The 17,281-nt window shown below is 39.7% G+C and overlaps 1 protein-coding gene across 4 annotated transcripts in view; it reads left to right on the forward strand.

Moving 5' to 3' along the window:
• Positions 1-17,281, forward strand: part of LOC121398348 — a 53,748-nt gene that overhangs the window by 27,476 nt on the left and 8,991 nt on the right. For 3 of the 4 annotated variants that reach the window (XM_041577532.1, XM_041577530.1, XM_041577531.1), the window contains 4 exons: positions 9,226-9,519; positions 10,077-10,310; positions 14,179-14,472; positions 15,040-15,273. In XM_041577532.1, coding sequence (XP_041433466.1) covers positions 9,226-9,519; positions 10,077-10,310; positions 14,179-14,472; positions 15,040-15,273 — 1,056 coding nt within the window. The remainder of the gene's footprint in view (positions 1-9,225; positions 9,520-10,076; positions 10,311-14,178; positions 14,473-15,039; positions 15,274-17,281) is intronic. The other variant, XM_041577533.1, reaches the window with a different exon arrangement.

The following is a 17,281-nucleotide window of genomic DNA, read 5'->3' on the forward strand; positions in this document are numbered from 1 at the left end:
CTATACCTGCTATCCCACAGTCACACTCCCTTCCCAGAGACTATTATCCACTGTTACTGTAGGCACCATCTCTCCCTACTATACCTGCTATCCCACAGTCACACTCCCTTCCCAGAGACTATTATCCACTGTTACTATAGGCACCATCTCTCCCTACTATACCTGCTATCCCACAGTCACACTCCCTTCCCAGAGACTATTATCCACTGTTACTATAGACACCATCTCTCCCTACTATACCTGCTATCCCACAGTCACACTCCCTTCCCAGAGACTATTATCCCACTGTTACTATAGGCACCATCTCTCCCTACTATACCTGCTATCCCACAGTCACACTCCCTTCCCAGAGACTATTATCCACTGTTACTATAGGCACCATCTCTCAGATCTAGAAACTAAACGGGAACAAGTACCTTTGCTATGTAACCAGTAAGTGGTGTGAGACAGTACGTGTAAGTAAGGAGGATGTTGATGTGAGAGGTGGGAGTTGGGCTGATACTCTGATACATCATGTTACTTTCATTTTGAATAAACTCACAGAATATCCAGTACAGAAGCTGCGTTTGTCTCAGTAAGGAACCAAATTTTCTCCAGAGACCCAGTTACAGTAAGTGGGGAGGGATATGGATAGATGGGCACCACTTGCCTTCACAACATGACAAACATGACAAATACAAATCAAATACAAACCCTATGTACCATCTGTATGAGTTGTTAGGCAACAGGTACTTGTGAGAATATATCAGGTTGTACATAAATAGGAGAAATGATGAGCCCAGTGACAGGAGACAAAGTATCTGGGTGAAAAGAAGAGGCACTTTTGTTGTGGTCGGTAAATATGGGCGGACGTAAGTATATAAGATATTTTACTGCCTTTATACAAAAACAAGGGTTCTTATATGTATTTAGATTTTAGAGAGTAAAGGTCATTATAATTAATAGTACAATGTGTTTGTTGGGTTAATGAGATCATTAAGAAAATTACACAGATTATAAAAAAGTTACAGGCACTTGTCTTATTGAATGTCTCCTCCGTAAGAGCAATGTCGGACTGGGACACCAGGGGCCCACCATAAAACCTTAGACCAGGGGCCGACTGATATTCTTCATCTTCTCAATCAACCTCTATTCTCCTAGTCTCCTTTCTTTATACTATAATCAATTATTCCATCTCTTTAGCCTCTTTGTCCTCATAGAAATAGGGAATGGCCATAAAATAGGCCAAATGTTTAGCAGCATGAGGGGCCACTGACACCTGGGCCCACTGGGAGTTTTCCTGGTATCCCGGTGGGCCAGTCCGACACTGCGTAAGAGTCAATGGTCCACTGGTCCTTGTGTCCCTTCACATCAGACACAGTTACAAGTTAAACAGCAACAATGAGTGATGTTGAAATGCTGATTATGACTTATGATGTGTGATACAGACAGTCTGAATTGTAGGTGTTACACTGGGCCAGTACAGTTGCCTGTAGCCATCAGTTAGTTCTTTACTTTCACTTTCAAAGTCCTTGTAAACTGATCAAAACTAATTGCTGGTTGGTTGTTTCTGGCTTAGTAATTAAATGAGTACAGCCCTTCTAATCTAATTCAAATTCTTACCCCTCCCTTCCCTTATCTTAACTTTTATAGCATTATGGGGCATGTTTACTAACATATTGGAGATAAATATCTGGAGAAATTTCTGGAGATGTTGCCCATGGCAACCAATCAGCAATTAGATTTAAACAGCCACAGCCAAGTTAGAAAACAAAAGCAAAGATCTGATTGGTTGCTATGGGCAACATCTCCAGAAATCTCTCCAGATATTTATCTCCAATGTTAGTAAACATGCCCCTATGGCCCAACCCTTTCCTCTATTCCCTTATCGCCTCCTCCCAACATCTCTGTGCACTTTCCACCTCCTCTGTAACTTCTTTTATCTCTGTCTTCTCTTCCTTCTTCCAACATGTCTATCCAATCTTCTCTTCCTCCCTGCCATTCATGGTCTGCACTCTCTCACCCTCCTCCCAATGTATCCATCTACTCTTGCCTTCAGTGTCGGGCCCCTACCCTTCATGGGCCCTGTGGACCCCCGCTCTCCCTCCTGGTCTGCTCCACTGCCTGGACCTTTCCCTCTCCACTGATCACAGATGAAAAATTCAGAAGGAGGTGAATGGTACGGGGGCACATGGCAGGGGAGGAGGATGGATGCCGAGAGGGGGGCCCTTGAAGTCACATCTACTGTGGGTCCCAGTCTGACTTCCACCCCACACCTCATACTCTGGGACCCATTTACTTAGGGTCGAATATCGAGGGTTAATTAACCCTCGATATCGAGGGTTAATTAACCCTCGATAAGACCAGACAAGAGTCAGGAGGAATTAAACCCAGGGCTTCCTGCACTGTTACTGATAATAATAATAAGCTTTGTTTTGTAGGGAAAGAGAAGGTCATTGTGGTGATCGATGACCTGACAGACCCAGACCCGGAACTGAAGAACAAGATCCTACAGCAACAGCCGAGCATTGGGGCACTGGCCGCACAGCTCTTCCTTTTCCACTCCGAGGAGAAAAATTACCAGGCTCTGACGTCCGATGAGTTCATGGAGAACAAAATGAAAGAGCAGAAGGACATTATCATGAAAAAGAGAAAGAAGAAAAGCCCAAATCATAGCTCAGGTACAAGATAATAATGCATGCGGGTTTAAATAATAATTTTACTGATAGGGTGAAGTGATGAGAGAATTTTGAAGCCAAGTTTTGCTGCTAAAATGACGCCCAATGGGAGAAAAAAAATGTCTCAAATCAAAAAAAAATGTCGCCCATAGACTTCAATGCATTTCTGAGAATTTTTGTGAATTTTTGGCAAAGTAAAACGGAGTCCATATCCTTGTTCATATTGCCACCAACTTGGCTAGTCTTGAGGCGGCATCATATTGGCCTCCTTATGAACCCAAAACAAAATACCATTCCTTAGGGCCACGGTCCTCAAACTACGGCCCGTGGGCTGCATACAACCCTCCAAGCTCATTTCGCGCGAAATTCGCGAAACGGCAAAAAATTCGCAGAATGGCGCCGGCGTCTCATTTTTGACACCGGCGCCTGTTTTTTCTATGCCGGTTTTTTTCGCGGGCGTTTTGAGAATTTATTCGCTGGCGGCGAATTGGGCGAATTCGCGGCTGGCGAATAAATTCGCCCATCACTAATAATGGGGGATTTAATCACCCAGATATTGACTGGAGCAACAGTACTGCTAGATCAGTTAATGGGAACAAGTTTATAAACTTATTGCTGTCACACCTCCAGGTGCACAATTTGCCTTTGACTTGTTATTCTCCCTTCTTCTACCACTCATACAGCCCAAAGCCGGGGTGCAATTATTCTGTCCCCTGTTACCCAATCTCTTGTGTCTAAATCTTAATGGCAATAAACAACTGCAACGCAGGCCATTTCTGCTGACTGCCAACAATGGAGACAAGTGTACAGCTTGTATCTTGGCAAAAACAGCCTTAAAGGAATAGTTAACTTATAGTATCTTATGGAATGGCTCATTCTAAGAAACTTCAATTGGCCTTATAGTAGTAGTATAGTTTTTTTAATTATTTGCCTTCTTCTTCTGACTTTACAGCTATCAAATAGCGGTCACAGAGCCTTCCTATGTCTGCAAAAAATCCGAAAATCTGGCATCTCAGACCTACCGTGTTTGTAAGTTAGGCCCATAAATCTTTGGACAGAGATTCTAATTTTGGTTCTGTACACGACCACAATGAATTTTAAATGAAACAACTCAGATGCAGTTGAACTGCAGACTTTCAGCTTTACTTCAGTGGGTTGAACAAAAATATTGCATAAAAATGTGAGGAACTAAAGCCTTTTTTTAACACAATCACTTCATTTCAGGGGCTCAAAAGTAATTGGACAAATTAAAAAAACTGAAAATAAAATGTTCATTTCTAATAGTTGGTTGAAAACCCTTTGCTGGCAATGACTGAAGTGTTGAACTCATGGACATCACCAGATTCTGGGTTTGCTCCTGTTTAATGCTCTGCCAGGCCTTTGCTGCAGCCGCTTTCACTTGCTGTTTGTTTGTGGCCTTTCTGTCCCAAGTTTAGTCTTCAACAAGTGAAATGCAGCTCAATTGGGTTCAGATCAGGTGACTGACTTGGCCATTCAACAATATTCCACTTCTTTGCTTTAATAAACTCCTGGGTTGCTTTGGCTCTATGTTTTGGGTCATTATGAAATACCGCCCAATCAATGTGAGTGCATTTAGCTGGATTTGAGCAGACAGTGTCTCTGAAGAGCTCACAATTCATTCTTGTGCTTCTGTCCTGTGTCACATGATGGATAAACACTAGTGTCCCAGTGCCACTGGTGTTAGGGACGTAATTCGTCCTGAGATTATCTATCCCCGTCCTAATTAGTTTGTGCAAAGGTCTAGACCGGAAGAATGACACTGACACAGACTGTTCAGTATACAAAATGCTTCTTCTGCTTTATTCTAAGGCACAGAGAATTATATGGGTTAAGTGGGGTGTAGGCTGGCAGCTCCGGATATCAGATTTTTAGCAGCATAACCAATAGTCATAACAGAAATCATAATATGTCCTTATTCGGAATGCTTCTGCAGTCATCTTCAGGAAACAGGTGCAGAGTGGCTTGCCCACAAACCACTGTGATGCCTTCTTAGCATGAGCCTGTTTCTTTGAAGAGGTTCCTATTTGTTGCTTCCTAGCTTATAGCGATATATGATATATGTTTTGCAAATAGCTGGGCAAGGAAATAAGTGATAACACACAGCATAACAGTAAAATAGACTTTTTATCTAGAAGATAATAAAGTAGCACAGACACCTGTCCTCCACACTGGCAGCCATGCACACCCAAGCCATCACACTGCCTCCCAAATGTTTTATACATCATGTGCTATGCTTTGGATCATGAGCTCTTCCACGCCTTCTCCAGACTTTTTTCTTACCATCATTCTGCTAGAGGTTGAGAGGTTGATCTTGGTTTCATCTGTCCGAAGAATGTTTTTCCAAAACTGTGCTGGCTTTTTTAGAATTTTTTTTTTTTTTTTGTAAAGTCCAATGTAGCCTTTCTATTTTTGATGCTTATGAGAGGCTTGTTCCTTGCAGTGCCCCCTCTGTATTTACTTTCATGCAGTCTTCTCTTTATGGTAGACTTGGATATGGATACTCTACCTCCTGGAGAGTGTTGTTCACTTGTTTGGCTGTTGTGAAGGGGTTTCTCTTCACTATGGAAATCATCCTGAGATCATCCACCACTGTTGTCTTCCATGGATGTCCAGGTCTTTTTGTGTTGCTGAGTTCACCAGTGATTTCTTTCTTTCTCAGGATGTACCAAACTGTAGATTTTGCCACTCCTAATATTGTAGCAATTTCTCAGATGGGTTTTTTCTGTTTTTGCAGCTTAAGGATGGCTTGTTTCACCTGCATGGAGAGCTCCTTTGTCCTCATGTTGTCTGTTCCACATACAAACACCCCCCCCCCTCAAATCAACTCCATGGCTTTTATCTGCTTCATTGATAATGACATAACCAAGGAATTGCCCCCACCTGCCCATGAAATAACCTTTGAGTCAATTGTCCAATTACTTTTGAGCCCCTGAAATGAAGTGATTGTGTTAAAAAAAAGGCTTTAGTTCCTCACATTTTTATGCAATCTTTTTGTTCAACCCACTGAATTAAAGCTGAAAGTCTGCAGTTCAACTGCATCTGAGTTGTTTCATTTAAAATTCATTGTGGTCATGTACAGAACCAAAATTAGAAAAAAAGTTGTCTCTGTCCAAAGATTTATGGGCCTAACTGTATATGGGTCAATGGGAGAGGTCCCTATCCTATTTGAAAGTATCTGTGGTCTGTGATGGAATTTGTCCAAAAAGCTGACTTTTTAGGCAAAAATCCAAAACATTTGGATTTTTGGGGGGGAAATCCTGAAATATCATATGATTCTGGAAAAAAGTTATTATGTTCTTACCCAATGCAGCCAAACTTACACTAGCCTGTACATAACCTATCCTATTTTATAAATGACTTACACTAGCCTATACATAATCTACCCTAGCTAATACATGAGTTACACTAGCCTTTACGTAATCTACCCTAGCTAACACATGAGTTACACTAGCCTATACGTAATCTACCCTAGCTAATACATGACTTACACTAGCCTATACGTAATCTATCCTAGCTAATACATGACTTACACTAGGCCTATACGTAATCTACCCTAGCTAATACATGAGTTACACTAGCCTATACGTAATCTACCCTAGCTAATACATGACTTACACTAGGGCTATACATAATCTATCCTAAGCTAATACATGAGTTCACTAGGCTATACGTAATCTACCCTAGCTAATACATGAGTTTCACTAGGCCTATACGTAATCTACCCTAGCTAATACATGAGTTACACTACCCTATACGTAATCTACCCTAGCTAATACATGACTTACACTAGCCTATACCGTAATCTATCCTAGCTAATCATGAGTTTCACTAGCCTAAGTAATCTACCCTGTAATGGTTACCTAGCCTAACGTAATCTACCCTGCTATACATGAGTTACACTAGCCTATACGTAATCTACCCTAGCTAATACATTATTTACACTAGCCTATACGTAATCTACCCTAGCTAATACATGACTTACACCTGCCTATACGTAATCTACCCTAGCTAATGCATGAGTTTCACTAGCCTATACGTAATCTACCCTAGCTAATACATGACTTACACTAGCCTATACGTAATTTACCCTAGCTAATACATGATTTACACTAGCCTATACATAATCTATCCTAGCTAATACATGAGTTACACTAGCCTATACGTAATCTACCCTAGCTAATACATGACTTATGTTAGTTTAGACATGCAATAGATAGTAAATGAATTACACCCATCCATAAATGACTTCCACTAGCCTATACATGACCTACCCTAGCCCATACCTCCCTTTCCTAAATGCCTGGAGCACAGTGTTACCTGCAATGTTTGTGTATAATTTCTGTAGCTCTTTTTATTTCACTGCTAACCCCATATGATCTGATCATTCTCCTGATGGCTGAGTATTTGGTCATCTCAATTCAACCCACCCCAATGATGACTGGATCAGGACCTGCCCATTAGTGCCCTGGGGCTGCCTTATTGTGCATTTTTACCATAGCAAGCAAAAGACAAGCATTACTTGTATATACCCAGTGGGGTTGCTATAAGTATAGTGGTCTGTAAAGAAATATAATTGTCCGTCCAAATACAACCTCCCAAAATGGCAGCCTCCTCTCATATGAATGTTGACACACGGTATGTTTTGGCTTCATCCATTACTGCCTTCTTAAAGGGGTTGTTCACCTTCAATGTACAAATCTTATGCTCTCATTGTGTTAGAAAAACCATTTTCCATAACAAAAAGTAAAAATGCCATTGTAAAAGCTCATTTTATACCTGTTAAGCAGTCACATCATTTGAATTGTCATTGGTTGATTTCACAATTGTAAAGGCAAAGGTTAAAGGGATACTGTGATTGGAAAACATGTTTGTTTTTTTTCAAAACGCATCAGTTAATAGTGCTACTCCACCAGAATTCTGCACTGAAATCCATTTCTCAAAAGAGCAAACAGATCTTTTTATATTCAATTTTGAAATCTGACATGGGGCTAGACATTTTGTCAATTTCCCAGCTGCCCCTGGTCATGTGACTTGTGCCTGCACTTTAGGAGAGAAATGCTTTCTGGCAGGCTGCTGTTTTTCCTTCTCAATGTAACTGAATGTGTCTCAGTGAGACATGGGATTTTACTATTGAGTGTTGTTCTTAGATCTACCAGGCAGCTGTTATCTTGTGTTAGGGAGCTGTTATCTGGTTACCTTCCCATTGTTCTTTTGTTTGGCTGTTGGGGTTGGAAAAGGGAGGGGGTGATATCACTCCAACTTGCAGTACAGCAGTAAAGAGTGATTGAAGTTTATGAGAGTACAAGTCACATGACTTGGGGCAGCTGGGAAATTGACAATATGTCTAGCCCCATGTCAGATTTCAAAATTGAATATAACAAAATCTGTTTGCTCTTTTGAGAAATGGATTTCAGTGCAGAATTCTGCTGTAGCAGCACTAGTACTGAGGAGGGAGGGCTGAGAGCCGAGGAGGGAGGGCTGAGAGCCGAGGAGGGAGGGCTGAGAGCTGAGGAGGGAGGGCTGAAAGCTGAGGAGGGGGGCTGAGAGCTGAGGAGTGAGGGATGAGAGCTGAGGAGGGAGGGATGAGAGCTGAGGAGGGAGGGATGAAAGCTGAGGAGGGGGTCTAAGAGCTGAGGAGGAAGGACTGAGGAGGGAGGGCTGAGGAATGAGCCACGAGGGGTAGCACGGAGGTGTGACTGCAGTTTTTTCGTATAAGTGAGTAGATAAGAGATGAGTCTACATTATTTTTCTTTACGAGAGCGCATGCAGGAGCATGTGTTCTCCTGATAGGGTTGCCACCTTTTCTGGAAATAAATACCGGCCTTCCTATATATTTGCCTTTTTCCCCTATTAATAACATTGGGATCAACCATAATTTTTACTGGCCAGGCCGGTAAAATACCAGCCAGGTGGCAACCCTATCTCCTGATGATGTCCTAAAATGCGTTCTGCACATCTCACCCCCCTTTTTGTGAAAAAGTTGTCTCTTCCACCAGCATGCTTCCTGGCATCCCAAATATGTATGTTGAGCCTCTGTCCCTGTGCAGTAAACATTTCCCCAGCACATGGCAGGCACCCCTCCCCCTCCTGTACGGAACACATTTTAGGACATCCTGCAGCGAAATACCTGTCCTGGGCCAAAAAAGCTTGGGGGCCGCTGTTCTAAACTGTTTAACAGACATGGACAGTGAGTGTTGGGAGTTAGCAGATAAGGTGGTCAGAAGTGAGAATGGGTAAAAGTGGCATGGCAATGGGTTACATTGTAAATTGTATAGGGTAAAGGAGGTAATGGCTGGTTGGTATAAGAAAGTCTTTGCACCAAAACAATGAAACTAAGTACTGCAGTCACAATCTTGTTTAAATATGTGGGAGTGGGGTTTATATGATGCATAAAACTCCCCCAAACAGTTATACAGCTGTTTAAGCATGCAACGCATCGGATTTGGTTAAAAATGTTATATTCATGCATTCTACAGTATTAAGGAATTTTCGGAATATTTCCAATTGATGTTGTGACTGACACCTTGCAATGTTTGGTCTGATTCAGTAGCCCTTCCCTCCGGCAGAATAATGGTGGCAAAGAAGCATGTGGTCGGCATCTTTTCACGAGAAGCTCAGGATGCGTTTGGTTGGCTGGTCAATTTCCTCCTGACCATACCTGGGGTGAAGGATGTCCGAACTGTACATATCTCCAACACCAACTATATAGACGTTATGGATGAGGCCTATAAGTGCACATTTGCCATCTTGTACCATTCCAAGAACAGGGGAAGGATAAATGTAACTGACGTGACAGACGCTCTCTATGACAGAGAACTGGCCGATTTGTCCAGGTGTCTAGGTATTTGACATAATCTTCTTGATCATTGTGACTTGTGACAAAGATTAGAATAAAGATCCACCTTTTTAAATATCTTCATATTCCTGTGAAAATTCATGTCGATGGAGTTTCTCATTCATCCAGGTCATGATATAAGGTATCTAGTTGGGTTAAGTCTATGGCAACTGGAGTTTTCTTGAAAACTCAAAAAGTTCAGTTGCCTTAGACATGACCCATTCAAGTCTTGTTGTAGTTGTCTTATACATCACTGGACTTGTACTGTTTACAGGACCACATCTTCCACCAGTGGAATTGGCCCAACAGCCTTTATCTAGTGCTAGTGTTCCATCAGAAACTTGCATGTTCTTTAAAGGTCCTATAAAAATGGGAAACTAAGGACCTTCTCAATATTTTAGTACACAAGGTGTAATCAATTTTCCAAAAATCAAGGGCAACATTATTACTCACTTTGCTACGTTAGAACACATTGTGCCTTCTGTTCCTTACTGGATAATAAATTGTTCTTGTTGTCAATTAAAAATTATACTATTAATAATAATTTGTGCTCTGATATGTAGGAAGAGATGGGATCATTGTAGTTATAGATGATCTGGAGAACACTAGTTTGGAGGCCAAGAACAATATCCTGCTGAAGCAGCCGAGCATTGAGAGACTGGCCATAGATCTCTTCCTCTTCAGTGAGCAGGACAAGAGTTATCAAGGAGAAGCGTCGGACAATCTCACCGGAAACAAATGGTTTCAAATGACAAGCTTAATAAGTGGGAAAATTAACCGTCGTTCTGAAACCTCAGGTAGTAGATTTTACCACCTCTGCTTGGATACATAAGAAATGTGACTGCATCACACTATGACATCATCTTGTATTGTGTAGCCCCAGTCTAGCGACAGTATGTACTACAATAAATAGCTTGGATATTAGTAGGGGGTCTGCACAGTCCAATAGTCTTGGCTTCCTCAACAAGGCTAACTTGCTACTAATCAAGTACTCATTAAGGAGATATTCCACAGACACATGGCTTTTTATATCTAAGACTTGTTTAAAGGGGTTTGAAGGAATCAGTTTCAACTCTTTGCAACTAGACATTTATAAACTGTACACGCTGCATGGCTCGTTCATAACCATGTCCATTTTTTAAGGTAGACGTTTGCAAAATATCCACCCTGCATGGCAAGTTAGAATTCATTTCCATCATTGTAGCCGGGCATTTATAAAATATACAAGCTTACATCTTTGAAACTGGACAATCATAAAATATGCATGCTGCATGGTTAGTTGTTAATGATTTCTATCTTTGGAGCTGGACATTTTTAAACTATACATGCTGCATGGTTAGTTGTTAATGATTTCTATTTTTGGAGCTGGACATTTATAAACTATACATGCAGCATGGTTAGTCAGTAATGATTTCAATCTTCGAAGCTGGACATTTATTAAATATACATGCTGCATGGTTAGTCGGTAATGATTTCAATCTTCGAAGCTGGAAATTTATAAACTATACATGCTGCATGGTTAGTTGGTAATGATTTGGAGCTGGACATTTATAATTTATACATGCTGCATGGTTAGTCAGTTATGATTCCTATCTTTGGAGATGGACATTTATAAACTATACATGCTGCATGGTTAGTTGGTAATGATTTTAATCTTTGGAGCTGGACATGTATAAACTATACATGCTACATGTTAGTTGGTAATGATTTTAATCTTTGGAGCTGGAACATTTATAAACTGTACATGCTGCATGGTGATACCACCCAACTGGCCCGTTTTTAGAGAGACAGATTTACACTAGGCTATACGTAATCTACCCTAGCTAATACATGATTTACACTAGCCTATACGTAATCTACCCTAGCTAATACATGATTTACACTAAAATATACGTAATCTACCCTAGCTAATACATGAGTTACACTAGGCTATACATAATCTACCCTAGCTAATACATGATTTACACTAGCCTATACGTAATCTACCCTAGCTAATACATGATTTACACTAGCCTATACATAATCTACCCTAGCTAATACATGATTTACACTAGCCTATATGTAATCTACCCTAGCTAATACATGACTTACACCTGCCTATACGTAATCTACCCTAGCTAATACATGATTTACACTAGGCTATACATAATCTATCCTAGCTAATACATGAGTTACACTAGCCTATACGTAATCTACCCTAGCTAATACATGATTTACACTAGGCTATACATAATCTATCCTAGCTAATACATGAGTTACACTAGCCTATACGTAATCTACCCTAGCTAATACATGATTTACACTAGCCTATACGTAATCTACCCTAGCTAATACATGATTTACACTAGCCTATACATAATCTACCCTAGCTAATACATGATTTACACTAGGCTATACATAATCTATCCTAGCTAATACATGAGTTACACTAGCCTATACGTAATCTACCCTAGCTAATACATGATTTACACTAGCCTATACGTAATCTACCCTAGCTAATACATGATTTACACTAGCCTATACATAATCTACCCTAGCTAATACATGATTTACACTAGCCTATACGTAATCTACCCTATCTAATACATGACTTACACCTGCCTATACGTAATCTACCCTATCTAATACATGACTTACACCTGCCTATACGTAATCTACCCTAGCTAATACATGATTTACACTAGCCTATACATAATCTACCCTAGCTAATACATGATTTACACTAGCCTATACATAATCTACCCTAGCTAATACATGATTTACACCTGCCTATACGTAATTACCCTAGCTAATACATGATTTACACTAGGCTATACATAATCTACCCTAGCTAATACATGATTTACACCTGCCTATACGTAATCTACCCTAGCTAATACATGATTTACACTAGCCTATACATAATCTACCCTAGCTAATACATGATTTACACTAGGCTATACATAATCTACCCTAGCTAATACATGATTTACACCTGCCTATACATAATCTACCCTAGCTAATACATGATTTACACTAGCCTATACGTAATCTACCCTAGCTAATACATGAGTTACACTAGCCTATACGTAATCTACCCTAGCTAATACATGATTTACACTAGGCTATACATAATCTACCCTAGCTAATACAAGACTTACACTAGCCTATACGTAATCTACCCTAGCTAATACATGAGTTACACTAGGCTATACATAATCTACCCTAGCTAATACAAGATTTACACTAGCCTATACGTAATCTACCCTAGCTAATACATGAGTTACACTAGCCTATACGTAATCTACCCTAGCTAATACATGATTTACACTAGCCTATACATAATCTACCCTAGCTAATACATGATTTACACTAGCCTATACGTAATCTACCCTAGCTAATACATGATTTACACTAGGCTATACATAATCTACCCTAGCTAATACAAGATTTACACTAGCCTATACGTAATCTACCCTAGCTAATATATGACTTACACTAGCCTATACGTAATCTACCCTAGCTAATACATGAGTTACACTAGCCTATATGTAATCTACCCTAGCTAATACATGATTTACACTAGCCTATACATAATCTACCCTAGCTAATACATGAGTTACACTAGCCTATACGTAATCTACCCTAGCTAATACATGATTTACACTAGCCTATACGTAATCTACCCTAGCTAATACATGACTTACACCTGCCTATACGTAATCTACCCTAGCTAATACATGATTTACAGTAGCCTATATGTAATCTACCCTAGCTAATACATGACTTACACTAGGCTATACATAATCTATCCTAGCTAATACATGAGTTACACTAGCCTATATGTAATCTACCCTAGCTAATACATGATTTACACTAGCCTATACGTAATCTACCCTAGCTAATACATGAGTTACACTAGCCTATACATAATCTATCCTAGCTAATACATGAGTTACACTAGCCTATATGTAATCTACCCTAGCTAATACATGATTTACACTAGGCTATACATAATCTACCCTAGCTAATACATGATTTACACTAGCCTATACGTAATCTACCCTAGCTAATATATGACTTACACTAGCCTATACGTAATCTACCCTAGCTAATACATGATTTACACTAGGCTATACATAATCTACCCTAGCTAATACATGATTTACACTAGCCTATACGTAATCTACCCCAGCACATGGCAGGCACCCCTCCCCCTCCTGTACGGAACACATTTTAGGACATCCTGCAGCGAAATACCTGTCCTGGGCCAAAAAAGCTTGGGGGCCGCTGTTCTAAACTGTTTAACAGACATGAAGAGTGAGTGTTGGGAGTTAGCAGATAAGGTGGTCAGAAGTGAGAATGGGTAAAAGTGGCATGGCAATGGGTTACATTGTAAATTGTATAGGGTAAAGGAGGTAATGGCTGGTTGGTATAAGAAAGTCTTTGCACCAAAACAATGAAACTAAGTACTGCAGTCACAATCTTGTTTATATATGTGGGAGTGGGGTTTATATGATGCATAAAACTCCCCCAAACAGTTATACAGCTGTATAAGCATGCAGTGCAACTGATTTGGTTAAAAATGTTATATTCATGCATTCTTCAGTTCAAGTATTAAGGAATTTTCGGAATATTTCCAATTGATGTTGTGACTGACACCTTGCAATGTTTGGTCTGATTCAGTAGCCCTTCCCTCCGGCAGAATAATGGTGGCAAAGAAGCATGTGGTCGGCATCTTTTCACGAGAAGCTCAGGATGCGTTTGGTTGGCTGATCAATTTCCTCCTGACCATACCTGGGGTGAAGGATGTCCGAACTGTACATATCTCCAACACCAACTATATAGACGTTATGGATGAGGCCTATAAGTGCACATTTGCCATCTTGCACCATTCCAAGAACAGGGGAAGGATAAATGTAACCAACGTGACAGACGCTCTCTATTACAGAGAACTGGCCGATTTGTCCAGATGTCTAGGTATTTGACATAATCTTCTTGATCATTGTGACTTTTGACAAAGATTAGAATAAAGATCCACCTTTTTAAATATCTTCATATTCCTGGGAAAATTCAGTAAAGTTCATGTCAATGGAGTTTCTCATTCATCCAGGTCATGATATAAGGTATCTAGTTGGGTTAAGTCTAAGGCAACTGGAGTTTTCTTGAAAACACAATAAGTTCAGTTGCCTTAGACATGACCCATTCAAGTCTTGTTGTAGTTGTCTTATACATCACTGGACTTGTACTGTTTACAGGACCACATCTTCCATCAGTGGAATTGGCCCAACAGCCTTTATCTAGTGCTAGTGTTCCATCAGAAACTTGCATGTTCTTTAAAGGTCCTATAAAAATGGGAATCTAAGGACCTTCTCGATATTTTAGTACACAAGGTGTAACCAATTTTCCAAAAATCAAGGGCAACATTATTACTCACTTTGCTACGTTAGAACACATTGTGCCTTCTGTTCCATACTGTACAATAAATTGTGCTTGTTGTCAATTAAAAATGATACTATTAATAATAATTTGTGCTCTGATATGTAGGAAGAGATCGGATCATTGTAGTGATAGATGATCTGGAGAACACTAGTTTGGAGGCCAAGAACAATATCCTGCTGAAGCAGCCAAGCATTGAGAGACTGGCCATAGATCTCTTCCTCTTCAGTGAGCAGGACAAGAGTTATCAAGGAGACGCGTCGGACAATTTCACCGGAAACAAATGGTTTCAAATGACAAGCTTAATAAGTGGGAAAATTAACCGTCGTTCTGAAATCTCAGGTAGTAGATTTTACCACCTCTGCTTGGATACATAAGAAATGTGACTGCATCACACTATGACATCATCTTGTATTGTGTAGCCCCAGTCTAGCGACAGTATGTACTACAATAAATAGCTTGGATATTAGTAGGGGGTCTGCACAGTCCTCTTCCATGATTTAATTTTAGTGCCCCTAATGGGTATAAATAAGAAGACCTGTGTAAAGCACACAGTTGGTGTGAAAGAACAAATATTATAACCTAATCTGCAACCATCTGCGCATCCCATGGGACAGGACATAAGTATTGGCAAAATTACAAGAAGCAGAAGGATGATGTATGGTATAAAGTGATGTAGGCTGTTAGAAACTATTGTCTTATTAATAATTTGTATAAGTTCTATGGTCGATAAACACAACTCACCAAGGTGATATTTAAATATATTTAATGTGTAGAAAATGTGTTACAGAAAATACATACAAATTAACAGATACCTAGCCAGTCAAATGCTCTATTGACAGCCTACCAAAATAATATGTATGTATCAATATGTTGTATAAAAGTTTTGTGTATGTCTGTATTATGTGAGAGTCAGTGTGTGTCTGTGTGTGTGTCTGTGTCCAGTGTGAGAGCGAACTTCTCTTTGTTCAGGAATTTATTCAAAATCTGTGAGATACACCTCCCCCAGCCTACCCATAAGACATTCCATACGTTTCCTGTAACCTAATCCATTTGATTTAGGGAATAAATAGAGTATGGGAACCAATGTGTGAAGGATGTGTGAATGACAAGTCATGAGTGCACAAATGAAACATATTCAAACTTAATCAATACTGGAATATAACCATTTTTCCAATACCCAATATTTAACAAATCCCCCTTTGCACATTTGACTTGCCAAGAACATATTATCCCATAGTCCTTCAAACTACATCCCAAAAGACATCCAGAAATGTTTTCATATTTTCAAATGTCTGATGCAAATAACATAACATAATTGATTTAATATCATGTAATGAGATGGTAAGTAGTGATAGTTCACCAGAATTAAAAATATCCTATCTATATTCTAAAGTTGGTTCCATTCTCTAGTTATTCAGACATGTCCTCCTGATGTGGATTTAAAAATCTTTCATTACAGCCTTTACGCATATCACTGTGTTTAGTTGTAGTCGACATTGAATTCTTTATCACACCTTTCACGATCTTGCAATAAAATGTGTCCACAAACATCAAAAATTGAAAATTAAGAGCTAAGTACTCTGTTCTGGAAGTCACAAAGTTACAGTCATTTCATTTCTTTTGTAACACAATATATGGCAAACATTCCTCCTGTGATTGATGCCAGATGTGTCTATGCAGTGGCTTCCTACGACCCTTTGGTCCAGTTGGGTCTGGCAGATGTAAGCCTTGACTTCCATAGTTGATCAATCACGAATCATCTGTATAGAATCAGGGAATTGCACCAGTATATGTATTATCAATGCCATTTTTAAGGGCCCTGGTCACTTTGCAGTTACCCTGATACAGAACAATCGTACTTTAGTCCATACAGTGTGAAACGAAGGTGTGACTTGAATAAGCAATAAACACCACAGTCGTTGGCAGGCTCTTGGAAAACTGCAGACTTTCAGTAATGGAACCAAAGGCAAATTTAAAAAGATTGAGACACTTTGTAAAAAGTTCTTATAGTTCAGAATGAAAATAATTTTCATGAAATTATTGTTATCCTTCAGTTAAGTCATCCTGAATCACAGTCCGTATTACAAACAACTTTACTTCCGGAACCTGCACTTCTCCTTGAACGATGGTTCTCCTCTTCCATTGTCGATTGTCTCTTCCATAGTCTCACAGAATTTCGTCCATTTCGATCTATAGCTAGTGCAAAAGCTGCACTTATTTATTTAATCTAAACTACTATCACTGCCTTACCATGCCATTCTCATGAATATGATATTACACTGTATATTAAATATATCTCACATTCAAATAATGTCCTCCACAGTGAAATCACTTAAACCTTTTGTGA

The sequence above is a fragment of the Xenopus laevis genome, chromosome 9_10L, assembly GCF_017654675.1.
Source record: "Xenopus laevis strain J_2021 chromosome 9_10L, Xenopus_laevis_v10.1, whole genome shotgun sequence".
NCBI classification, from domain to species: Eukaryota; Metazoa; Chordata; class Amphibia; order Anura; family Pipidae; genus Xenopus; species Xenopus laevis.